This window comes from Ochotona princeps, chromosome 22 (assembly GCF_030435755.1).
Source record: "Ochotona princeps isolate mOchPri1 chromosome 22, mOchPri1.hap1, whole genome shotgun sequence".
Taxonomy (NCBI): Eukaryota; Metazoa; Chordata; class Mammalia; order Lagomorpha; family Ochotonidae; genus Ochotona; species Ochotona princeps.
In genome coordinates, this window is record NC_080853.1 from 28496952 (window position 1) to 28524368 (window position 27417).

The 27417-nt window shown below is 37.7% G+C and overlaps 1 protein-coding gene across 1 annotated transcript in view; it reads right to left on the reverse strand.

The window, feature by feature from the left end:
• The window catches only part of MACROD2 (mono-ADP ribosylhydrolase 2), a 1523237-nt gene that overhangs the window by 1490943 nt on the left and 4877 nt on the right, over positions 1 to 27417 (reverse strand). Inside the window, exon 2 of the mRNA XM_058679322.1 lies at positions 27251 to 27367. Within this exon, the coding sequence (XP_058535305.1) occupies positions 27251 to 27367 (117 nt within the window). The remainder of the gene's footprint in view (positions 1 to 27250; positions 27368 to 27417) is intronic.

Here is a 27417-nt window from a genome sequence, read left to right on the forward strand (position 1 = left end):
CAGTCTTCAAGAATGACTCAATGTCTGAGAAATGGAAACTTATCTTTCTTTTGTAAAATAGAAACTTGGGAAACTGAAGCTTACTGTTCCTAGTTCTTGGAAAGCACCCAACGGCTCCTAGCTCTCTATCTTGCAAGGTCTTCTGCCACTCCTTATCTCACAAGGTCTTCTGCCTGCAGGCATCCTATTGACCCTTTTTCTGTTGGAGCTAAATTTGGGCTCTACACTAACACTTCAAGTCCTGCTCTCCTATTTATCTACAAATAAAGGGGCCCCACCTGCCAAACAGGCTTACTGTGGTCAGACCCTAGTTTATCTCCACAACCTCCTCTCTTATATACATCCAGGCTTCTCCTTTGAACTGCTGCTGAACCACAGGCTCAACATTTCATCCTCCTCATGCTGAGTGTCCCGGACCTCCAGCTCTCCTCACTCTCCCACTGACCCTCCTCTTCACTCTTCTACACCTTACCACACCTTCTCTAAAAGTTTCCCTGGTCATCTTCAGAAACCATCCCAACCTTGGTAGATTTCATTACTGAGTAGTTCACATAACACTGCAAGTATTCATTCCACATTCTGATGTTTTTCTTTTGAACACACAAAAAGTGCACATACTTACTTGTTTTACCTCACATCTCAATATTAAGATCCCGTTTAGGGAAGAAATCTCTTTTCACCCCCTTATTTGCTGAGCATTACCAGGCAGCTTGGCAAACAGAAGTTTTCCAATAAAATGGTAAAATGAGCTCATCTAAAGAGTCTCCTAGATCTATATCTATTTTCTATATATGACAATGTAATCATTTGCGATTGCCTATTGGACATCTTTTTATTACCCTCCCAACTCTTCAGGCACAGAGAATCTTCTTAAGTTAATGGACATCATCTACTAGCTAAGCAAGTCCTAAAATATACCAAATCATTTGTTCCTCAACACCTCCATCCACAACCAATTAGTAACCCTTTATTTGGTTTGCCTTCTGAGTATCTCTTGCCTCCACCTGCTTAGCCTTAACCGCAATGTTTGTTCAGTTCTTTCTCTCTCTACCATTGTTAAATATCCTCTATCTCCATGTAAACAAGATTTTCTGAAACTGAGAGTTTGATCATATCACCCTTCCAAAACCTACAGAGTAAACCAAAACTCTGCAAAATAGTCCACAATGTTGTTGGTGAAAATACAGCTAGAGGACAAGCAGAATCAGCCTCACAGTAGATCACTTATTGAACAAAAGGTCCTGTCATAGATTATAAACTCTACAAAGTCATTTTATATAAATATACATAGATGTTTGCATATTATAAAAGGCATTGGCCTGTTAGAGTCTACATCAAATGGCTAGTTCCTACCTCCCCCTGCTATTGCCTCACCTGCCATGCCCATCAGCAGATAGCTCCAATCTTACTAAAGGCCTACAAGGTTCTAGAACTCAGCTTTGCATCTTTTTTTTCTACTTCCTTGTGCCACTCTACCCACTCCCAAATTGTCTACATTGACAAGAACAGAATTAGTTTATTATCTCTTTAATAAATTAATCTCCACCATGTTCTCTTCTCCTTTGCTGCTACAGCTCCACATAGATATCATTTTTACCTTATTCAATTTTATATCTCAAGTATTTGAGGTAAAGTGAGGGAAGCTTTTAAAATGTTAGTTGAATTAAGTAATAAATGAAAACCAATAGTTGTAATGGAAGAGATTAGTATTTCCTATTGGTGAGCAGGTCAGAGTAGACAGAGAAGCAATGCAAGCATTTTTTCCTGTACTTAGCTAGCAAAAGTATGCAAGTAAACAAATATGAAAGATAAACTAAACATTCCTACTTAATAATCCAGTAGTGATTCTCTAGTAATGTTAAAGACAGATTGTTTCAGCTTATTTTTCAACAGCTTTATTGAGACATAATTTACAAATCATTTTGTTTGCTTACCTTACTAAACGAGGACAAAGTGATCCTGAGTAAATAACAAAACTAAAGATTAGTGGCAATTTTAACAGGTAATCAACCAAAACTAGTGGTTAACAAAGGACGTTCTAGTATTTCAACAATAAAATGAGATTAAATCCATCTAAATAGTACTTATTATTCAGCAAAGAAAAAAGAAAGACTCTTGTTTCTTTCCTTTTCTGGGTGCTACATATATTGCTGTTTTAATGGTGACAAGGAGAACCAAAATGAAGTTTACTGAGAAGAGAGACACAGAAAGAAGAACATGGCAAACACCCATAAACGGTTAAAAAATAAAAAGGACTGCCAGGCTCTGAAGATATACTGTCCAGAATTTCCTTCTCAAAGGTAATAGAAACAGAATACAAAAATTGATAAAATTTCCAGCAACAACTCTATTTTGTTCCTAACACCATCATTCATATTTATATTCCTACTCCAATTTAAAATTGACTAATGAATCATTTATTGAGCACTTTTTAATAGTTAGTATGCTCACAAAACATTGCTTTAAAATGTTATTTAGTAGAGCAAGTGTTCAGCCAGGTGATTAAGATGCCTGTACCCCATAGCAGGTTGCATGTGTTCAATTCCCAGCTCTGGTTCCTGGGTAGCTTCCAACTAACGTGAATCCAAGGAAGTGACACTGAAGACTCACATACTTGGATTCATGCCACCAAGCTGTGCCCTCAGCTTAAGCCTCAGCCCAACCACAGCTACTGCAAGCATTTGAGAAGCAAACCAGCAGATGGAAGTTCCATTTGTGTATCCCTGGCTCTCAAAAAAAAAAATCATTTTAACTATTCATAAGCCTACCTAAGGTAAAGAATATTTTTTCAATATATTTTTAAAATAATCTATTTATTTGAAAGAGTGACAGGTAAAGACAGATATTCCTTCCACTGTTTCACTCTCCAAAAGGCCTGGCCTGGGTCAGGCTGAATCAGAGGCCAGGATACAGCCAGGTCTCCCATGCAGGTGGCAGGGGGCCCAATCACTTGTGCCAGCCTCCATTACCTTCCCAGAGGATCAGTAGCAGAGTAACTAGGACTTGAACGGACATTTGGCCTGGTAGCCAGCTCACAGACAACAGATCAACCCTATGTGCCATAACGACAGCCCCTGATTACACATCTCATATACTTTTCTAGTCTCTTAAGACCCACCAGAACTATGCTTTCCACAAATATTTAAGACCTACCAATTACAAAGCATAACAGTATGACACTGGGAATAGTATGTAAAATATTCTAGATACTATGAATGTAGTGGAGGAGGTAGAAAAGTAAGCAGTCACACTGCAAAGTGTTCTTGGAAAATTCTATAAACAGGAAGAACGGTAGAGAGAAGTGAGACTAGAGAAGGAATAGTTAACAGTGGCTAACACTATATGCCAGGCAAATTAATTTCACATAGAAAAAGTCCCCATAACACTTCTATTAAGATAGACCACTATGCTCATCCTCCTTTTGCAAATGTAACCAAGTTGCAACTTGTCAAAGAATGTTTAAGGGTGTAGTAGGGTGAACCTCGGTTACTGCTTACAAAGACTTTCAGGAAACATAAGAGGCCCTTTGTATGAGTTTATTCCTTTTCCAAACAAAAGATTTGTAGAAGAGATGGAAGATGTTGGTAAACCTAGCCAAATTTGCACTGAAAATGGTCCCTGTAAGAATGAGATCCCTTTTGTTTTTTTAATCAATGAAGCAGGACTTGACATTCTCAGGCTGCCATTATTATCCCAGTAAGAAATGTTTAGATGAAGGTTTGAAAATCAGGACACTATAAACATGCATAACTTAGGGTCTACTAAACAGAATTATTATTGGACAACAGTCCAATACTTGGGACAGCAAGATACATGTAAATCATTCCCCAAAGTCATAGCAAAATGTGATCAGCCTTAGAAAACAACAAATGGTAAACAGCACTCAGCTCAGATACTCACATCTCAGGAAGGAGTAACTGGATTTGGGTTTTCTGATTCCCAGCGAATCCTGCTAGCATACATCAGGAGAAGCATCGGGTAATGGCCTATGTTGGTCTCTACCACCCACTTGGGAAACCTGGGTTGAGTCCCAGCTCCAGGCTTCAATCAAGCTCAATCACAAGCAACTCCAAACATCTGAAGAGCAAACCAGCAAATGGGAGCATTCACTTGTACTCTCCTTGCTGCCTCTCTGCAACTGCGACTTTCCAAAAAATACTTTCAAAGACAATGACTTCAGTTTTGACTAGATTAAAATGATAACCTAGTGACTAGGGTCCTCACCTTGCGCACACCGGGATCCCATATGAATGCTGGTTCTAATCCAGCATCCTTGCTTCCCATCCAGCTCCCTGCTTCTGGCCTGGGAAAGCAGTCAAGGACTGACCAAAGTCTTGGAACCCTGCATCCACATGGGAGACCCGGAGGAGGCTCCTGGCTGCTGGCTTCGGATCAGTACAGCTCTGGCCATTGCAGTCCCTTGGGGGTTAGTCAGCAGACGGAGGATCTGTCTGTCTCTCCTTCTCTGTTTATCTGACTTTCAAATAAAAATAAATCTTAATAAAAGCAACTCAGCTGTAAGCTGTTAGAAAACTCCAGAACTATTTATTTACCAGTGAAAGTACACTTACTAAACCTTAAGTTTGTTAAATATTTTTCTATATCTCCTTGCTTATACTCTACCAAAGGAAAGTTTTTCTCAAATTACGGATATTTTTAGTTATACATACAATTCCATTCGCATAACAAGATAAAACTAACATTGCAATACTAATAGCAATTATTTCCTGATACTACCAAGTTTATCAGTTGTTACTTTGCTATATTTTAAATTGTGGTAATTGAAAACTTTTATGCTATGACCTCAGGATGCTAACAATGTAAGATAAATAACTACTTGCTACTGCAGTAATTTCCATTATGTAGCAGTAATCAACCTTAAAGAATAATATCCCAATTGTCTACTTAACTAAATGCCTATTTAGTTAAGTAAACAGATGCCCAGCTGTGCATCTAAATGCCTATTTGAACCCCCTGCCTTCAAGAGGAAAGATACCCGCACATGTTTCTATTCAGGTATTCCTGGTTATGTAATTTCCAGGCCCTCGGCATTTATAGGCTCAGATTTTTTTTTTTTTTTCTTATTTGAAAGGCAGAGTTACAGAAGAAGAAGAGACAGAAAGATCTTCCACCCACTGCTTCATACCCTAAACAGCCTCAGTTGGTAGGGATGGGACAGATAGAAGCCAGAAACCTTGAATTCCATCTGGGTTACTCAAGTGAGAGACAGGGGGTCACAACCCCTCAATCATCTTCTGCTGTATTCCTGGGTCTCCTGGCAGAGAGCCTGATTTGAGCAGAGGCAGCTGGGTCTAGAACTGGCACCCATATGGGGTAGCAATATAATAGGTGGTGACTTAAATCACCAGGCCACACCACTGGGTCCAGAAACCCCAAACTATTTTTTAATAGCTAAGTAAATAGAGGCTCTCAATTTTTTTTCTTTTAAACTATGTTTCCACAGCTAAGCCAAGAAGAATCAATCACTAACGTTAGTCCAAATGTTCTCTCTCTTCCTATTTTCCTCCTCTATATTGTTGGGCATCTCTCTCGTACTTTCTAAAAGAAGTGAAAAAAACAGGTGGAGATGAGAGCTACAACTAAATTTAACTGAATTTTGTTGGACGATTTAATATCTCAACCATTAAAGTACTAAGGTGAAGAAAAAGCAGATTAAATTGCAAATGTATACCCATGGATTACAATCATTAATAACTACTTCTTAATTCATTCCACAGTTAAGAACAAATTATGAAAACCACTGATTACTCAAGTATTATTTTCTAGAGTTATTATAGAAAAAAGCAACAACCGCTACATGTTTTTTCCCACCTTTCCTAAATGCCCCCCAAATATAAAGTAATATTTTCTTTTTTAAATATATTTTTATTTTGAATTTTGAATTATGTGGTAAAATTCTGTATAGGCTGAGATTGCCCCCCAAAGCCCCCAACCCCTGTCACATTTTTCCCATTTTGTTACAATAGTGTAGTCCTTCATAAGAAATCATAATTATATCAGTCTCTTATTTAAGTGTACCTAAAATATTTACACTGAAACCAAAACAGTAATACAAAAAATATGAAAATAACAAAGCCCATGTTCCTTCTTTAAACCTCTTCTCATATACTGAGATAAGTATACCTTTCTTCACTTCAGGGTCAGATATATATTTATATAGAAATATAGATACTTAAACACATATGACTACATATCTATATATAGACATTTACAAATGTATGGAAAGATAGGTATAGATACATTTATATATACATTTATATGTGTTTATGTATGTCTGTGTATAGGTACAGATGTATGTGGAAATACAGAGAGATGTAAATGTATATAGAAATATATATCTATTCATGAACTATATCTCTATCTTTAGATATCCAGAGATAGATCTAAAGCTAGAGATCTTCATGAATTATAACATCCTTGTTCTCATTAGTCACGGACATTCCTTCATGTCAACAGGTAGAGAAATCACTTAGAAGCTCTACTATGCTCATACTCCATCTACTCTACATGCACAAATGTTATTCCAGTTTGCCAACCAAAGCAAGGATAAACAGAATTGTACAATTTACCTCGTGAGATGGAAAAAAAAAAATCACAGCCTTATAGTCACTCACCCTCACCCTACCTTACATTCATAAGAGAATCAATTGCAGGAAAGGGACTCTCCTGGTCAATGCTATGCTGTAGCCTGAATGGTACCGTGGCACTAGCATCCCATAGGGGTGCAGCTTCTAGTCCTGGCTGCTCCACTTCTGATACAGCTAAGGGGAAGCAGTAGAAGGTGGCTGAAGGGCTCGGCCCCCCTGCACACAGGTGGGAGACCAAGAAGCTCCAGTCTTCAGACCAGCCCATCTCTGGCCTCTATGGTCATTTGTAAGAGCAAATCAACAGACAGAAGATCTCTATTTCTTCCTAAGGATGCCTTTCAAACACATAAATAAATCAATCTTTAAAGAAAGGAACTTTAGGCAAGAAATCTTCTTGAGAGAGAAGTCTGAGAGCAAATTTCTTATTAGAATGGTGTTATGTTCAAAACGAATCACAAATTGCTCTCTAAATCCTTAAAATAAGACTAAGCAATCAGAAAATTAATTAAAAAAAACAATATCCTTGATATAATACTTTGCTATTTGAATGTTTATTTTGCTTTCATTTTGTTTTGTAGATTTATTTATTGTTTTTATTGAAAAGGCAGATCAGATTTTATGCAGAGATAGAAAGATCCTATATCCACTGGTTCACTCCCCAAATTACTGTAATGGCTAGAGCTGAGCCAATCCAAACCCAGGAGCCAGGAACTTCTTTCAGATTTCCCACATAGAGGCAGGGTCCCAAATACCATCCTACACTGCTTTCCCAGGCTACACACAGGGCGTTGGAAGGATACAGAGCATCTGGGACACAAATTGGCACCCACATGGGATGCCGGCATCTACTAGGCCAGGATTCAGTCACTGAGCCATCACACAGGGCCCTAAAGGTTTATTTTGACATGTGCAATAATATTAAGATGTGTCAAAAACTCAAGAAAAACAAAATCATTTTACTACACACAACAGCAGTTATTTCAATGTAAAACACAAAATCTATCAAGCTATCTTAGATATCAACTTGGAGAATTAACCACAGTACAGATACAACTCATATTTCATTTTGAAAAACCACTGTTTAACAAAACTTTAATGACTGGTGTTTTTAGTACTACAGAATACTCAAAAAGAAGGGAACAATACAAAGAAGCGTACATTACAAAGCTCTCATGATAAATAAATGGACCACACGTTTCAGGTTTTGGCAGACACTATATATTTTTATCCAGCTTTGGAAGCTCAGCTGAAATTAAACACACACACACACACACAAAGCCATCATTCACAGAAGACAAATGGATGAGTCTGAATTTGAGAAGAGTTCATAACAACTGCACACCCCAGGGATAGTTCTGGGACTGAAAGATCAACTGTTTCTCTACAATGGAAGGTTTTCCATTAAGAACTACCAAGTTCAGTCATCCCTTAATTTGCTTCCTTCTCAGTTCTCTATAGTCAAGCTAGGAAGCTCTCCGGAGTAACATACATTTCAAAAATTCACATTTCTTTCATTCTGATTGAGTGTTTGCCTTCTCTCAAACAGTGTTTCTTTTTCCATCTTCAAAACAGACTCTTCTCAAAGGAGTCTTCAGTGAGCCTTTCTTGATTCAAAATGGACTGGAAGACATGATGGGATAAAAGGACTCTTTCTGCTAGCGCTCAAGCTACAAAAAGAAAAACAGAAATAACACAAAATTCTCTCTTAAGTGTAACATTTCGTATTTTCTCTGAAACTAAAAACCAAAGCAGAAAATTTTAAAAACTTCTACCAGTACATCCTTTCATTTTACTTATTTTACCTTGGCTACTTTCATATTCACGTATCTTTATTTGCTGACAATTAAACTGTTACAGTGATAGTTCCATCTCCTCTAAGTTTCAAAACAACTTACCAATATTCATGCATACTTCTTACACTGCCATTGAAACAACAAAACAGAAACATCAGTTATCAGAAATACAACTGAGGATCTCATTTCAAATGCTTTAACAGCATTTCTATAATATCTCTTGAAAAACAACCTGACATATGATTTGTTGAAAAACTGTTTTTGTAATATTTTTAAACTGCAAAAAACTATTACTACCCCAGAATCCATTCTCTGAGCTGTTGGCCATCAAGTGTGTGCTACTCTAGAGAAAAATCAAGAATTTGGACATAAGAAGTTCTAGTTAAATAACAATTAAAAGGCATAGTAGTAGTGTTAAGCATTTTAGGGCCTGAATCCACAAGCCAAGTGGTGAAATAATTAACAAGTTAATTACAAATAAGTTCAAGCAAGTATTCAAAATAATTCAAATTCTATATAACTCATATTTCTAAATATTTTTCATTGGTTTCTAAGAGTTATTGACTCCTAATATCATCAGCATCTATGTACTTAAGTGTTTCTGGCAAATCTGACTATCATGTAAGTAAAAGTGCAATTTAACTGATATAAATTCCTTTATTAGGAAGAAGACAGTAAAAGATGTTCAGGAAGAGAAAAAAATAAGACAGAGAAGATGCCAAAGACCTTTCCCAACTATTCTATCATCCTTGGAAAAGAAAATTACTGTTCCACCTCAACCCTCCCATCACTACCAGCCTTCCACTTCACCCACTACTCAGTTTGCCAAAAAAAAAAGAACAATTTTATCCAATAAAACCACAGCAACCAGGTAAAACATATAGTAGAAATAATACCTGCAAGATTGTTTGTCCATAACAAGATTGTCCCAGGCAAGGATCCTCAGGTATTCTCTCCCATGCCATCTTCCAGCACGTCTTCAACCATTACAGATGCATCCTGAATGATGGTTGAGCATTCAGAAACGTACAGCAGATGTGGCATACTGAGGTCAAAGGTCACATTCATCTCCTCATAAAAAGGACGGGGCTGGATTAAGAACACCACTTCATACCTCTATAATTATACTCACATGTTACTACTCTGACATTGGACAATTAAACCCCCTCCTCCATGGAAAAAAAAGAGATACACCTTATGAGATATACCTTATAATCTTAAACAGGTCATCCTCCTGGATTTTCTTGTGCCATACAGTACTTTGATTTTTTTCATATGCTGACTCATTTCTAACTAAGACGCTAGATACTTGACAGGGGAAGATCAGCCAACTGAGCCACTGCGTCACATCCAAAAATCTGATTTCATTTACTCATGTTCAAAATAAATAAAGCAAGTTCAAAGAATTTATTATTGCAAAATTACAGTTCATGTTATATGTGGTCTACCCACCAACTTAAATAATAGTTACCAGATAAATTAAAAAATAAATAAATGGAACTACAACTTTTTTCTTAAAGATTTATTTATTATTTTTATTACAAAGTCAGATATACACAGAGGAGGAGAGACAGAGAGGAAGATATTTCATCCGATGATTCACTCCCCAAGTGAGCGCAACGGCCGGTGCTGCGCCAATCCGAAGCCGGGAACCTGGAACTTCTTCCAGGTCTCCCATATGGGTGCAGAGTCCCAAGGCTTTGGGCCGTCCTCGACTGCCCTCCCAGGCCACAAGCAGGGAGCTGGATGGGAAGAGGGTCCCGGGATTAGAACAGGTGTCCACATGGGATCCCAGCATGTGCGAGGCGAGGACGTTAGCCACTAGGCTACTGTGCCGGGCCCAGAATGTTGTAACTCTTACAAGTCGCTGTTGAAAACCACTTACATTTTAAAATAAGAATAGCAATGCAATGAAAAAAGAATGGCCAGTGGGTAGGCATTTTGACTCACCTACTTAAGCAGCTGTTGGGGATGCCAGTATCCCTGATCACAGTGCTTGTGATAGTGTCCTGCCTCTACCTGCGATCCATCATCACCCTAATGAACGTGGGAGGTAAGCAGAAGGGGTTCCTGCCACTCACATGGCAGGTTTCAGGCAACCACTTCTGCTACCAGCAGTGAACTAGCAAGTGGAGAACTCTCATTCATTCTGCCTTAAAATGTCTCTATCATTCCTTCTTAACAACAACAAAAAAATCTGTGTTGCCAGCATCGTGGTGTAGCACGCTAATCCTACTACTGAGGTACAGCATCCCATACAGTTTCTGTCCTAGTTGCTCTACTTCCAATCTAGCTCCCTGCTAATAACCTGGAGGCAGTAGATGATGGCTCAAGTCCTTGGGCCCCTGAACCTATGTGGGAGACCCACAGGAAGCTCCTGGCTCCTGGCTTCAGGTCCTCTCAACAACAGCCATCATGGAGATGTAGGGAGTAAACTAGCAATTGGATCTCTTCTATTTCTTCCCATCTCTACAAAATCTGCCTTTCAAGTACATTTAAATACTTAAAAATAAACAAACAAAACTTGAGAAAAATAAATTAATGAGATAGAAAACAAGCATTTTAAAACCCACTGATCTCCACAGCTGTAGGCAACTGCCTAGGTTGCCTTGTAACCTAGGGAAGTGTTAACACCGCTGGAAAAAAAGCATCCAATAACCGACAGACACTCTGGGTCTCCTTAATGCCAAATCTGTGCTAACTATAACAGTGTGCCAGCATAGCTGCCTAGTTTATACATACTTTAGACATGTGTGGAAGGCTGGGAGCACCAGGCCAGGACACGCTACCCTGGACCCCAAGTGGTGGGGCTGCAGGGAAGGGGCCTGGGGATGTATTGGAGTGGGAGCAACTGAGGGTATGTTTGAAAGTAGATGAATGACTTCTGGGGTATGTCAAGGAGCAGGACATTGCATTTGCAGCTAGGCAAAGGAGCTGAGGTGGAGTGGTGTAGAGAGGGAAAACCGGCAGGTGGGTATGTCTGGGTCTGACTAAGGTACCGTTCCTTGTGGGACACCTAGGCTGGATAAATAGCATTGCCTGGCATATACTGGCACATACAAAATCTGGAGGCTGGGGGGCATGCCTGGCTGCAACACCCACTGGCAAACACTGCAGCAGGGGTGGGCCATGCCAGGCTGGGCCACAGCACCCAAAAGAACATGACAAGATTTGGTGGCAGATTCAATAGGTAACTTGTAGGTTAACCTCTGTGACACTGCAGCACCCACACGTTTGAAGAGAGTCCTGGAAGTGATGACAGACTGGACCAAGCTGGATCACAGAACTCACCTGACACTCGCAGGAGACAGGGCTGGGAGGGGGCCAGGCTGAGCCAGGCTGCAGCACCAGTCATCACGCGTAAAGACCAGGACTGAGGGTAGACTATTCCAAGCAGAGCTGTAGCACCTGCCAGTATGCTGGGAGTAGGCCTGGTAAGGAAACTTAGAGAATTCCTCTGGGAGAATTCCACTGGAGAGCACAATAGCCAGAGCTGGGAGCAGGCCAACCTAGGTAGGGCTGCAGTACTCCTCAGCGTTTGTGTGTGCTGGGCCAACTAAAACATCCACCTGAACACACGAGAGCCAGGACAGAGTGTGGGCCATACCCTGCTGGGTTAGGGTGCCATACCCACCAAAAAGATCTGAGACTGTGGTAGGCCATGCAAGGTTGGGTTGAAGAACCCACTAACATGCACAAGATCTTGGACTGAGAACAGACCTAGTAGGGAACTCTGGGGATTCCCCCAATAGCTACAGCTCCCAATGGTGAGCACGAGAGCCCGGGCTGGGAGGTGCAAGCCAGGCCAGGCCAGCCAGGCTGGACCACAGCACCTACCAGCATGCCCAGATGCATGCACATGGAACACATAACAGTCACCCTATCTAGTCCAGCAAGGGACACAGACTGCATCATCAGAAGACAGAAAGCAGAAGAGGCAGGACTACTCTCCTGGCCAAGCTTTGCCACATGCTCCCGGGACAGGAGACACACTAATGTGCATCTGAGCAGCCAACAGACCTTGGTACAAGAAAGCCAATGATGTCTAAGAACTATCAAAACCATTCAAGTAACACCCTTGGAACATTCCTCCCACATCGGGGCCTCTAAGGCATCAAGGGACCATCCCCCATCCCTGAGTGCTGTCCCCCATTCCCAGTTACTGTTCCCTGTCCCTGAGTGCTGTCCCCCATTCCCAATTACTGTTCCCCCATCCCTGAGTGCTGTCCCCCATTCCCAATTACTGTTCCCTGTCCCTGAGTGCTGTCCCCCATTCCCAATTACTGTTCCCTGTCCCTGAGTGCTGTCCCCCATTCCCAATTACTGTTCCCTGTCCCTGAGTGCTGCCCCCATTTCCAATTACTGTTCCCTGTCCCTGAGTGCTGTCCCCCATTCCCAATTACTGTTCCCTGTCCCTGAGTGCTGTCCCTCTCCTTGCCCTGCTGCAGACACAGAAGAAACCAAATCTGACACATTTGTCCCACCCATCTTTCTCCATACCTCAACCTTCCCCACCATAATCGGAGATCCACATGCGCATGCATCCCTCTGAACTATGTAAACAATATTAAAAATTAAATTAAATTTTAAAAAATTCATTTCCCCAGATTAGATTAAAGCTTCTAAAAGTAAATAGTTTCAGTGCAGGAATGGGATTGTTTAAAAAGCTTATGACAGGGGCACAATGTGGTAGCCTAGTGGCTAAAGTCCTTGCAGGGCAGGCGCTGGGATCCCATATGGGTACCAGTTCATGTGCCAGCTGTTCACTTCCCATCCAGTTCCCTACTTGAAGCCTGGGAAACCAATCGAGGAAGACCCAAAACCTTGGGACCCTGCAACTGCAGGGGAGACCCAGAAGCAGCTCCTGGCTCCTGGCCTCATATCAGCTCAGTTCTGGCTGTCACAGCTACTTGGGGAATGAATGAATGCATGGAAGATCTTCTTCTCCATCTCTTTTTCTCTCTGTAAGTCTGCCTATCCAGTAAAAATATAATAAATCTTAAAAAGGGGGGGCTAGCATTTAAACTAATGTTTTACTAACATTTGTATGTACTTGTCCATTGTGAAAATGTGTATTTGACTAAAACCACAGGTGACAATGGAAACTCATTCAGTAGTTCAATAACTACATTGTTAACTGTACTAAATTATTGCACCTAGCTTAAAATAAGGGTTAAAATTGCATTTAAGCAGACTACTGAATGAAACTCTAGAAGGTGAACTTCCTGTGCGCTGCTTATAAGCATTCTCCTATAAATCAGTACTTGGGAGACATTTTTACTTTCTTAACCTACTGGAAGAAGGTATGAAAAAATAAACAGATTAATGCTTGAAAAACTTCTTAATGAAAACCACTGATCCTACTAAATACTTAATAGGATAACTTTGTTACTAAAATATTTTTAAAACCTTAAAATGTATTAATTTCACATATTATTTCAATTTTCACCAAACAGAAAATTCTACACACTTTTAATTATGTTTGTATTGCTCATAATTCATCTATATTTTGAAGGAATGTATAAATGTAGTGAAGGCTTTTACACATTTCAAGCTATACTTAAATACAGGCAGCTATTCAAATGCAATACTCCTTAACAGAAGTTATATTTTTGAGAGAATACAGATATTAGCTAAGCACTGGAGATGATTAAAATGTTAATACCAATAAATCTCAGCTGGGCAGACAAGCAAAAGCTATTAAATAACATGCAGAATTCAAAAAGGCAGAAATTGTGTCATTCATTATTGAATCACTACACTCTGCTGCCTGAATGATGTATTACAAAAATGAATTTGTTCATTCATCTATACTATCTTACCATTCTATTTTCCTGAAATATGAATTAAAGAGTTGATAGAAAAATTTTAGCAAACTTTTAATATATTATGCTCTTAAATTTATAAAAAATGAGTAAAAACCACAAAAATTAGGATGGTGATAAAACATGCAGCTAATAAAATCCAGTGTTGGTATCAGGAAATATGCATACAATAAAAGTGGGAATATCATATTGGCTCAACATTTTTAAAACAGAAACTAAAAACATCTCTGATTTTGAAACAGGTTTAACTTTTGGCCTAGCAATTCCATAGCTAAACATTATTCTTCAGGATATAAATGCATAAAGAAATGTAAATTTTGTATGCAAGTATATTCTATGTAATATTAGCTAAATTCATTAAAACATTTTTAAAATGTCAATCAATACGGAATTCATGAGGTCACAGTATTTCCACACACTGAGAAATGAGAAAGCATTTAAAAACAAATGTGGGCAACACAGAAAAGAATATTAGATCATGATTTAGTGTATATATAAAATCAGAGAGTGCAGGCAGGCATTTAGCCTAGTAATTAGACACAGGCCTGAGCTAGCATTGTGGTTCATCCACCACCCGCAAAGCAAGCAACCCAAACGGTTTCAATTCGAGCCCTGGCTACTCCACTTGAGATCCAGTTCCCTGCTAATGTGCCTATGGATGCAAAAGATGACCTCATATAGGGGGCCCCTGCTGCTCACTGTGGCCATTTGAGGAATCAATTAGTAGACTGAACATCTCTCTTTATCTGTCTTTGTCTAACTCTGCCTTTGAATTAAACACACATAAAGATACACACACACACACACGTCAAGATGACTCAAATCTAGCTCAAAGCAGCAGGCTTCCACACGTGGTACAAACTTCTCCTTCCAGAATTCGAATGAGGACAACCCTGTTAAGGAGTGAGGCTAGTTCAGGAACTCGGGTTCCTGCTACTCGGCTGGGAGACTGGGACTGCTTTCCTCTCTCCTACTTTTGGCCACGCCCTTAAAGGCATTCAGGAAGTGAACGAGCATTGGGATCTCTGTCTTTCTCTGCCTCCCAGATAAATATTTTTGAAAATCTTTTTTAAAGGAAGGGAAAGTTCTATATTTACATATAAATAATTTTCTTAAGTACATGTGATTTACTAATGATAAATAAAAATTTGAGCCAAGGAAATTCACTTTCCATTTTATACTCATCTGTAATTGTAGTTCTTACTCCATATGCATATATTACATACACATATAATATTTAGGAGAAATTTTTGAATAAGAACAATCAATTTTGTAAGAATATCAACTTTTCAGAACCTAACAGAACATTATAACTAAATATGAGCAAAAACTCTGAATATTCTATAAGATAGAACCCAAAATCAATCTGGAAAAATATATCAAAATACCCATCAAATCTTTTTCAACAGAAGGCTAAAGGTCATTTTTTCCCAAGCAAATCATTAAATCCATACAGAAACTACAATAAATATAGCAGTGGCATACTGGCACATAACTGAGAAATAGGAAGCAATACAATAACACTGCTATCCAGTGGGGTAACACAGTTCAAAAACCTGGTTCTTGGCTTGGCCCAGACCAGCCCAGCCTTTGACATCCTTTGGGGAATGAGTCAGTAAATGGAAGAGCTTTCTCTGCTGTCTCTTATTCTCTTTCTCCCTCTCTCATTCCTCTTTCTCATTCTCTCTGTCTCTTACACACACACACACACTCTCACACACACACACACACACACACTATGCCTTTCAAATAAACAAATGTCTAAAAAATGTATGAAGTTTTAGGTTGAAACAAGGAATTTAATATATTTCACAGTGGTCCTTTCACTAGCAAAAGAAACAGAGGATGTTGTCAAAGAAAATCAAGTTATAAAAATTAGCAAGTAAAATCTACAAGGAAAAGGTACTATGTCGTAAGCCCCATCATCCCATTGTTTCGATCATTGTTTCAAAAAATAAAAAAGACTTAGAGTACTTACTGCATTTAGTTACCTGATTTATATAAGGAAAAAATTCACTGGTGTTCCAACAACCAACAGAAAGTAGTATTAAAATATACTAGGGCTCAGAAAAGGAAAGACCGTACAGTACAAACTGAACTGTTTTAGATTAAGCATCTCAATAGTGAGGAAAAACAAGAAACTTGCTCAACCACCAACCAGTGAAGAAACTGCACATACCATGTGTAACTGATTTCTACCCAGAAACTCTCCAAATATGTACTTCCAAGACAGAATATGTACTATCAGAGTCTATTGTTTATGCTACTAGAAAACAACTATTTTCTAGAAATTTTCTTACACTGTACTGAAATCAAACTCCCATAATTTTGAATTGAGGTTTCAAAATGTCCCTTCAAAGTTTAAAACATCCAGTCACTCACCTTCCCCAATACTAGAGGTCATGAGAGCCTAAAAATGTAATTACATTTCTTAAAAATAACCAATATCTTGATTAGGCTACACATCAATTTAAGGTGTGGGGAGTCATAAACACTGCAACACAGAAACTGAATTCCAAAACAACAAAAATACTGTGCATCTTTAATTCTAATATATCCTTCTCATTTAACTTCTCAGAAATTGGCAAGAACCTGAAAAAACCATTTACAGTTTCTCTAGAAGTTTGATGATAGTCACAGTTCTCCCAGCTGATGTATAGAAGAACTTCTTACTTGTAGTGATAATTAGACACTAGTCTACTACTATGAATCATTGTAATTGGCTTAATAAAAATTTCATGAGCATCAACCAGTGGTCCCAGGTGGCAGGGCTTGGATCCGGAGGTCCAGAGGCCTGACACAAGCTCAGTGACAGGTGGTAGGCTTGTCCCAGCGGCAGGGTCCTGGGTGGCAGGGCTTGGGTCTGGAGACTCAGGCCTATCAGCCTGCCAGGTGCTCAGAGTAGGTGGGTCAGCTTGTTCCAAGGGCATGGTCTCGGGCAGTGGGTCTTGGGTTGAGTGGCCTGGGCGCCAATGATGCTGGGTGAAGACTTTGGGCCACCCAGAAGCATGATCTTGAGGAGTGAATGTGAGGACCTTTAAGACTCAGAGCTAAGCACAAGCATTAAAAAAAAAAAAAAAAAAAAAAAAAAAACAGAAGGGCCAGCACTATTGCTCAACAGGCTAATCCTCCACCCTGTAGCATCATCACTGCATATTGGTACTGGTCCATGCCCCAACTGTTCTACATCTGATCAAGCTCCCTGCTTATGGCCTGGGAAAGCAGTATAGGGTGGTCCAAAGCCTTGGGACCCTGCACCTATATGGGAGACCCTCCTGGCTCTGGGCTTAGGTGCAGCTCAGCTCTGGTCATTGTGGCCATTTGGGGAGTAAACCAGTGAATGGAAGACCTTCTCTCTGTGTCTCTCTTCTGTGTGAATTCTTCAAGTAAAAATAAATCTTTTATTGTTTAAAGGAATAAAAAAAAACAGAGAACATCTCTGATTCCTACAACAGTTAACAAATCCCCAAGCACAGTGCCAACTGCAAAAGCAAGGATGGACTCTTGAGGAAATTCATAAAAACTTGAACTTCAACACAAGCTATGAACAGACAATAATAATTAAACTTAAGAGTAAGAACTCATCTTTGGAAATAATTTGAAAAAGCCTCAAGACATGTGGATTAGAAAAAGGAACAAGAAATGAATGTACAAACAGGATAAAAATACTCACTAACAGAATTTTTAAAAATCCAGACACTTGGGAACTAAAAAGTGCCAAAACTGAAATGAAAAATTCATAAAGGGATTCAGCAGAATTAAGCAGTTAGAAAAAAAGATCAATGAATCTGCAGACAGAAATTACAAAGTCTGAGGAATAAAATACAAACTAAAAGGAAGAAAAGTGAACAAAGCCTAAGGGATTGGATGCACCACCCAGCACACCAACACATGCATCAAGAGAATGTGAGAAGAGATAAAAGAGCAGAAAGATCATTGGAAAGATAACAGACAAAAACTTAACCAAATCTTCTGAAAGACATGAGTATACAAATCTTACAAGATCAAAATAAACTGAGCCACTCTTACTGTACTAGGACATAGTATAATCAAATGTAAAAGGCCAAAGACAAGGAACCTTGGAAGTAGTAGGGGAGAAGCAACTGTCATTTACAAGGTGCCTCCATCAGGTAATACATGGATTCCTCATCAAGAACCTTGTTCAGCCAGGAGGGAATTGGACATGCATTTAAAATTAAAAGAGGAAAAACTGTCACTCAAGACCTCTTTTTTCTAAAAAATAAGGGAAAATTAGGACACTCCCAAGTAAGCAAAGGCAGAGGGAGCCAGTTACCTAGCCTAACTAGGGAGCTCAGTCTGTAATGCTGCCTTTCAAAAAAAAAACAAACAAACCTGAATAAAATAAATACATCACATAACTAAGCAGAATTAATATATTAAAAGATAGCTCAATAGACACATATAGATGGCATAATATTCCAGGATAAAGAACAAAGGATATAAACCACAGATAATTTTTTTGAAGCAAACCATGTAAATCAGTAAAGGATTCTAACAGGTTATAATATCAAAAATAAATAGATGTACTGAGTTAATGGAGAAACCATGGTCAGAAATGAAATTAAATAGGTATAATAATCAGATATAGAAAACTATGAAAGAACAGGCTATTTGCAGCAGGAAAAAATGTTGGCAAGTGAGTGACTTTAGGGAGGCATGGAATATTAAGCAGTGACAACGGCATTTCCTCTACGCCATAGTACTTTTGCCAAATAATTATGATCATATTAAAATATGTTCATGTATTAATTCTGCTTAAAAACCTTCATTTTTCCACTGTCCAGGCATGTATGTAGTCACTTGTTTTGCACTGTACCTTGTACATTTTGTTATATGTTTTATTATGAACTCTCCATGCTTTCTAAGTCCTTGACTTACATAATAAGCTGCAATTTTACTCTTCTTTTAAATACTTTATATGAAAAATAAATATTTCAGAAAACAAGAGAAAGACATGATAAAATGCATACAATTTTATTAATTTAAACAAATAAGCAAATTCAAAAGAAACACATTATATGAGCCTCTTTCATTCAGAAAGACTATTGGAGGAGGGGGGCTGGCGGGGTTGGCTCTTAGCAGTCTGGAATCCATCTTAAAGTATCTTCAGGCACTCACCAAAATGTATTTAAGTTACAATCCCTATTTTCTAGTACAGTCAATTTAATGCAGTAAAGATAAAACTAGTACAGTACATGTGTGGTGCAGCTTCAGACCTCAGAAATATATAGCAAAACAGTTTCCCTCATGCAGTCTCAACTCCAACTCATCCTTATGTATATATACACACACCAAAAAATAAAATATTTTTGTTTTGTTTCTGCATTATTTTTAAAATAACAATTTAAAGAAACTTAGAGGCATACACTGTAATGCACAATAAGACATTTATCTGCTGTCAAAATAATCTTATCAAATAACTAAAAGAGATAAGAAATTTCTATGTAACTGTATTTTTTCCTCTGATTAGAATTTAAATTATCTAGCCAATAATTCACTAAACCAGTGCTCACATCTTCACAGTAAATTACACAAATTTTTTGTTTTCATAAATTCCATATATTGCTACATTTCCTATGTAGCCTAATTATTTCATAAAGAAATCAAATTTCATTTCTATAGCCAAAGTCTTTTTTGAAGCAAATCATCTGACTCAGTAAAGAACTTAAACAGGTTCTAGCATCAAAATAATTTCTTGCAGTTTATTGAACTTTCAAAGATCAGTAATGCCAAACTAAATGCTTTTAGAATGGCAACAATTCAAAATTACTCTATACTTGAAAATCTACATATGACAAGCTTCAGTGTCTTAAGTTTGTATTCATTTAACATAAGCTCTGTTGATACTTACACTCACAGAAAGCAAAATCATGAGGTTTATTTATTAAGTACAATCAAGACCAACATACAATGCTCATGAATACACATAACACATGAATTCTTATCCTTAACTAGCTGCTTGCATTTCTTCGTAACAGTTCAATACAATCTTTATTAAAATTTAACATTGAGCTATCTTCCACTTAGTTTAATAAAATTGACCTTAAGCTAAAAAAAAAAAAATTGTTATTCGTGCTTTTGAAGTCTTATCTAAGAAGTCACCTATGCTTCCCCTGCACTTTCTTCTAGCAATTTCATAATTTCAGGTCTTTCACTGGGTTTTTAATCAGTCCTGAGTTGATTTCTGGGCTCTGTATTCTGTTCCACCTATCTAAATGCCAATTTTTATGCCAGTACCTCACTGCCTTAATTACTTCAGCTTTACAGCTTTATGGTATGCTTTGAAATCATATACTGTGATGGCTCCAGCTTGATTTTTTTCCCTTTCCTCAGGATCACTTTGGCTATTCAGGGTCTGTCATAATTCCATGTAAGTTTTAGGATTTTTTCCTAATTCTATATAGGAAGTAATTGGTATCTTGAGAGTGAAGGCACCAAGTCTGTTAGATCGCTTTGGGTAGGGTGGACATTTTAATATTAATTTTTCAGATCCATGAGCAAGCATTATCTTTCATTTTTTATGCTCTTCATGATTTCTTTCATCAATGTTTTATAAGCGTCATTACAGAGTTCTTTCACTTCTTTGATTAAACACATTACAAAATATTTGAATTTTCTGCAACTATTGTAAGTATGATTTCTTGTCTCTCAACAAGATCACAGCTGATACACAAGAATGTTACTTTTTTGGTATGTGGATTTTGTCTCCTGTGACTTCACTGAACTAATTTATCAGTTCTAAGTTTTTGGTGGTATGTTACGATTTCCCACGTACGACAGCATGTCATCCACAAACATGGATACTCTGACCTCTTCATTGCCAAGTTTAATATGTTTTCTTTCTTTCTCCTAACAGCTCTTCCTAACACTCCTAATAAGAGTTGTGAAACTGAACTTCTTTGTCTTGTTGCAGGTCAGAGGGGAAATGTAAATGATCATTTGTTGAAAATATTCTGTTATATATGTGCAAAACAATCTTACAGTTTTCAGTCAACTCATCCTCATCATTTATTGTGTTTTTCCTTTTGTTGTTCCATATGCAAATCGAAGGTAATGACTCAACATGAATCCACACTTACAAACACAGCTATTTTCTTTGATACCAATTAGTCACAGAAAATTTGCATAAACCTGGCAGAGTCTTTGTCAATGTTTTGTTCCATTCAAAGATTAACAAACTCACTTCTCTGGGTGGTATTCTTAGCATGAAAGTGGCAAGGGAAAAGATCAGACCACATACCAATTAAACCCAACTTTAAAACTGTTGTGTGTACACATACGCAATGTTATCTATTATATTTAATCTATCTATGCACTTATAAATCTACATCTTTGTTATACTCTCAGACTACACTTTAGTAAGTATATGCATTTGTATGGGAGTGTCACTTTAAGTACATCATTTTTGGACTGTTAGCTATCAAGATGCGATGCACACATGTAAGAAACAGAGCAGGGTACTGAGGGAGGGAGACATTGACATCCAAAGTAACAGTCCAAAAGCAAAAAGCGAACAGTGGTCATCTTTGGAAGATTCAGGGAACCAACTCAATTCCAAACCTCAGAAAAGCAGGATATCTAACAGTTATTTTGCCTCTCCTCTGCCACCATACTAAACATTAAGAAAAGAATTGATATAAGACAAAGTTATTTTTTATAGAAATTCAGCTAACAAAAAAGAAATAAAACTTCAAAAAAAAAAAAACCCTAACTAACTACCAGAGCAATAAGTATTTATGTCTGCTAAAATCTGTGAGTAGGGCCTGGTGCAGTGGTCTAGCAGCAAAAGTCCTCGCCTTGAATGTGCTAGGATCCCATATGGGAGCTGGTTCTAATTCCGACGCTCCTGCTTCCCATCCAGCTCCCTGCTTGTGGCCTGGGAAAGCAGTCGAGGATGGTCCAAAGCCTTGGGATCCTGCATCCATGTGGGAGACCTGAAAGAGGTTCCAGGCTCCTAACTTCGGATTGGCTCAGCTCCAGCCATTGTGACTGCTTGGGGAGTGAGTCATTGGACAAAAGATCTTCCTCTCTGTCTTCCCTCCTCTCTGTATACCTGACTTTGCAATAAAAATAAATTTTTTTTAATCTGTAAGTAAAATGCTGACATGGAACTTTACAAGAGATCAGGCTGACGATTTGAATTAAGAGGTCAGAGTTGTTGCTCAATGGCTCAGGTACCAGCATCCCATATGTGCGTGCTGCTTTGATTCTTGGCTATTCCGGTTCCAATCCAGACTCCTGCTAAAGTGCAGGACAGAGAATGGTCCAAGCACTTGGATGACTGTCACACACGGGAAAGGCAAGATGGAGTTTCTAAGCCCAACTGGACAGTTCTCAGACGTGGCCATCATAGCCACTTGGGTAACAGACAAAAAAAGAGTTTAAAAATCCAAAATGTGAAAAAATTCTGTGGGACAAAGAACCTAATAAACTCAACAAATAAACTACAAGGGATAATAAAAGAGAAAAATAACAACAGTAAGAGTGCAAGGGTCGGGCTTGGTGCAATAGTGTAGTGGTTAAAGTCCTCCCCTTGCAAGTGCTGGGATCCTATATGGATGCTGGTTCTAATCCTGGCATCCCCGCTTACCATCCAGCTGCCTGCCTGTGGCCTGCTAAAGCAGTCAAGGATGGCCCAAAGCCTTGGGACCTTGCACCCATGTGGGAGACCTGGAAAAGAAGTTCCTGGCTCCTGGCTTCGGAACGGTGCAGCACTGGCCGTTGCAGCCACTTGGGGAGTGAATCATTAGGCAGAAGATCTTCCTCTCTGTCTCTCCTCCTCTCTGTACATTCTGCCTTTCCAATAAAAATAAATAAATCTTAAAAACAAAAGTGCAAGGGTCAGGCAAAATTGCTCAATTGGCTGATCCTTCCCCTTCAAAGTACCGGGATCCCATATGGATACCAATTCGTGTTCTGGCTACTTAATTTCCCATCTAGCACTCCATCTGTGGCCCAGAAAAGCAGTAGAGGATGCCCCAAAGTCTTAGGACCCTGCGCCCAATAGGCAACCCAAAGGAGGCTCCTGGCTTCAGATTGGCCCGGCTCTGGCTTTTGTGGACACTTTGGGAGTGAACCAGAGGATGGAAGATCTTTCAGTCTCTCCTTCTCGCTGTAAATCTGCCTTTCCAATAAAAAAGAATTTACAAAATGAAGTGCATTAAGACACATACTAAACATATCAATTAAATGTGACATGTGAACTCTAGATCTTGATTTAAACAAGTGAACGGTACAAAATAAAATTCCTTTATGAAAAAAATAGGGAAAGTGTGAATATTGGTTATTTAATTGCACTAAGAGATTTAAAGATAATAACAATATTGTCATCCCATTAAAATGTCAAAATGTGTCCCTCCCATTAGATATACACATATGCATACATTTATAGAAAATCAACAGAATACACATGAGTATCATCAGGGAAGACACAGGGACTACTATAACCGGTTGAATAGAATCAGGCATATATTATTATTGAAACTGTGTAATGATGCATGAAAATTCATTATACTGTCTCATATATATATACATATTTAGACATATTTATTTATAAATGTCAATTGTTAAAAACAAAAGAACTATCTTTGTACACAACCTCAGAGGTATTCTTATTTAAAATACTGACTGTACCAATCTGCATAGAAAAGGCCATTCCAGGTCTGAGACAAGATTTTTTTCAACAATCATTTTACACACTTAGTTCTGATACACAAAGTTCCACGTTATCAAGGCAGTGTAAGTCAAAGCAATAACATTATCTACTTGCTTCTCCCTTTCCATATAAACAAATTTTAATTTATTTAGTTATTTTTGTTTCCTTTCAAGAGAAGTAAAAATAAAAATCACTACAAACATTCTGACATTCCGCACCTTTTTTATGTAGTTTTCTACTACGATAACAAGCTTTTAATTAAAAGACATCTGAACAAAGTCAGGAAAATACTTTAAAAAAATGCTCAAGACCTTCCCATGTAAACATAGTTATAGCCAAAAGATCTTTAATTAAAAAAAAAACAAACAGGTATGTGGTAAGTAGAGGGCACAACAAGTCAAACTGACAACTTGGGGACCCACATCCCACACTGGAGTTCCTGGCTCAAGTTCCAGTCACTCAAAATCTGATCCAGTTTTCTGCTAATTCACATCCTGGGAGGCAGTAGACAACAGCTCAAACACCTGGGTCCCTGCAACCCATAGTAAAGACTCCAATTGTTCTAGGCTTCTGGTTTCTGCCTGAGCAAACCCTGGCTGTTACATAAGGATTTGTGGTGAGAACAAGCAGATGCAAAGATTCATTCTCATCTCCTCTCTCTTTCTTCCTCTCTCCAATAAAATAAACACAAAAATAATTTTGAACCACAAGTAATTACAAACCATTACAATCCATATACTATGCAGCACTCAAAATGTTATTCATTTCCTATAAACTGAAACTAAATAACACCTGTAAATAGATCTCTTCTAATAGTTTGAAATATCATTTTTAGAAAACATGGCAACAATCCAGATGTCTGTCATCAGATGAATGGATAGAAAAATTGTGGTTCATCTACTCTATGGAATACTACTCAGCTATAAAAAGCTGAAATACTATTTGCAACAAATTAGTTCCAACTGGAAATTATTATGTTTATGAAGCAAGCCATTTCCAGAAGGACAAATATGTTTTTCTGATTGATGATGGCATTTATGTAAAGCACAAAATAAATGGAAATAGGTAAACAAACATATAGCATATATTCTCATAGATAACTGTACAATGAAGGCTAGCATACCGAGAACTAAACATATTCTGCAGCACACACCTCTACTCTGGAATAAAAATAGGACTCCCAGCAAAACATTTAAATATGTCTTTATAGTATGACATCAGAATTTCTACCTTTGCTTATACCTACCACGCCATAAGATACATTTACATAGCAAAGGTTAAACTGTTACTAAAGGGATATACCACTGTAATAATACGGGAAAAAATGGTGAGAGGGGGGAAAATGAGCCGGGAAGAAGTGGAGGGAGAGGGAAGAACTTCCATACCTACACAACTGTGTCATGGAAAATAATAACAATAGAACCAAATTCAGACACCAACTAAATAAATATGGCCAAATGTGAAACAGGTGAAAATAACAGACTATTTATGTAAACTAACTGATATTAAAATGTCAATGCATTTTTATATAAAAAATTACATGTCATACAGAAAAAATAAAATAATTTCATCTATACAAAAAAGAAATTTAAACATTTATAAATATCAGTACCTACTCATGCATACATATATATATATATACATGTAACAACAGCACAAACATTCCAAAATATACAAATATAGCCAGATGTATAATGATCCTCTATTTTTTTGTAAATTGATATTTAACCAAGTATTTTAAAGTGTGAAAACACTAAAATCTCCTAATATTTGTTATAACTGAGACCTTAGTAAGAAACACAAGAAAGTACATTTGTAATATGCTTCTATAAAGAAATTAATAAGTATTAAATGAAGACTAAACCATCTCATTTCCTCTTTAAAAAGGTAATTATCAGTTTCTAATTCATAAAAGCTAATAACACTTCCAATGTTAGATGGAAAGAATAAAACACTATCTTACAGAAATACAATTTCTATTGCATCACCTAGTTCCCCATGCAGGATTTTCAAAAATATGAAGAAAAAAATATAGAGGGTACTTAAAAGTTCACATTGGAAGACAATTAACTACACAGCATTTGGTCAGAAAACAACTATTTCTTTGCTACTGGAAACATGTCTTTGCCAATGCAGGAGACGTAGTTCGGCTATCCACGAAAATCCACAATTCTGAGTTTTCTTAACATGCTAGTTCTACCTTACACTGTTATTGCTGAACTTCAAAAAGAGGCAGCCCATAGGAAATCAAACCTTCCATGCAGAGGTGAGCAACACCCACATTAAGCAATGCAGCCTGCATCTTAACAACTGCTTTACCAATTGTTTTGGTAGCACCAGAATTCTTCCTCTATTTCAAGAGGCAAAATTCATTAAAAATATTATATACTACACCCTCAGGAAACTGACAAGCTATAACAGTATAAAGTTCAAACCGCAATTAAAAGTGCTGTTTTCACAGACATCAAAACCTAATTTGGCTATTTTTTACAGATTTTCTCCATTGAAATTCCATGCTGATCTTCATTTCCTGGCTTTTAGTACCCTGCACCCTCTGTAGCTCCACAAATCTAAGATCATAATCTGTGAAATCAGCATGATCAGTCTATTTAAAAAAAAAAACTTTTTTTCTTTCTCAATTGCTGGATATCCTTAAAAGCATCCTGTTGTCTAAACCTGACATACAAGATCATTAACACTAATGAAGATGAACTCAAAGTTCAGCATATTAAACATTAATGTCATTATGTTTTTTCTAGAAACTTTCCCATGTACCTTTCTAACCCTTAAAAGTTCACTTATATATTACTACAATCTAGACTAATCAAACATAAAAACTTATAAGTAGTAGTGTCTATAAGTGCTTCACATGTACAAAATAATAAGCCATACAAATATTTTCCTCTAAAATTGTGTGAAATACTACTGACATTTTTAATCTTGCTAATTTTTTTGTAATTGTATTCAATTCTCAAAATAAAGAAAACTAGTGCAAATAAAACTAATTAAAGTAAATTTAAAACATCACACCAAAGTACCAGATCCCTAATAGTATCTGCTCCAAGTACTGGAGGATAGGGCAAAACCAAAGCAAAACAAAACAAGAACTTTAAAAGTACCATAAATAAGCAGGATATGTTTCAGAACAAAAATTATATTAATACACTTTCTGAAGCTTAATAAATGAAAGGTAAATAAAGACAATATGATCAACCTATCAGCAAAAATAAGCAAAATAATAAAAATATTTATTTATTGAATGTCACTCATTCTTGTCAACAACTGTCATACAGGAGTCACAAAGAAACAAGAACAGCATCTACCTAAAAAATGTTCTGAGAAACTTACCGTCATTTTGGCTCTCGTCTTTCATCTCTTCCTTCCACGATGGAATGGTGTTCAGGGTAACGTAGTCCCTTGTGTATTCTTTGCGTCTCTCCTCTAAGGTCATCTTCAGTAAACGTTCTTGCAAAACAAAAGTAGAATCTTCATTTGTATTTAATTTTAAGCTCAAG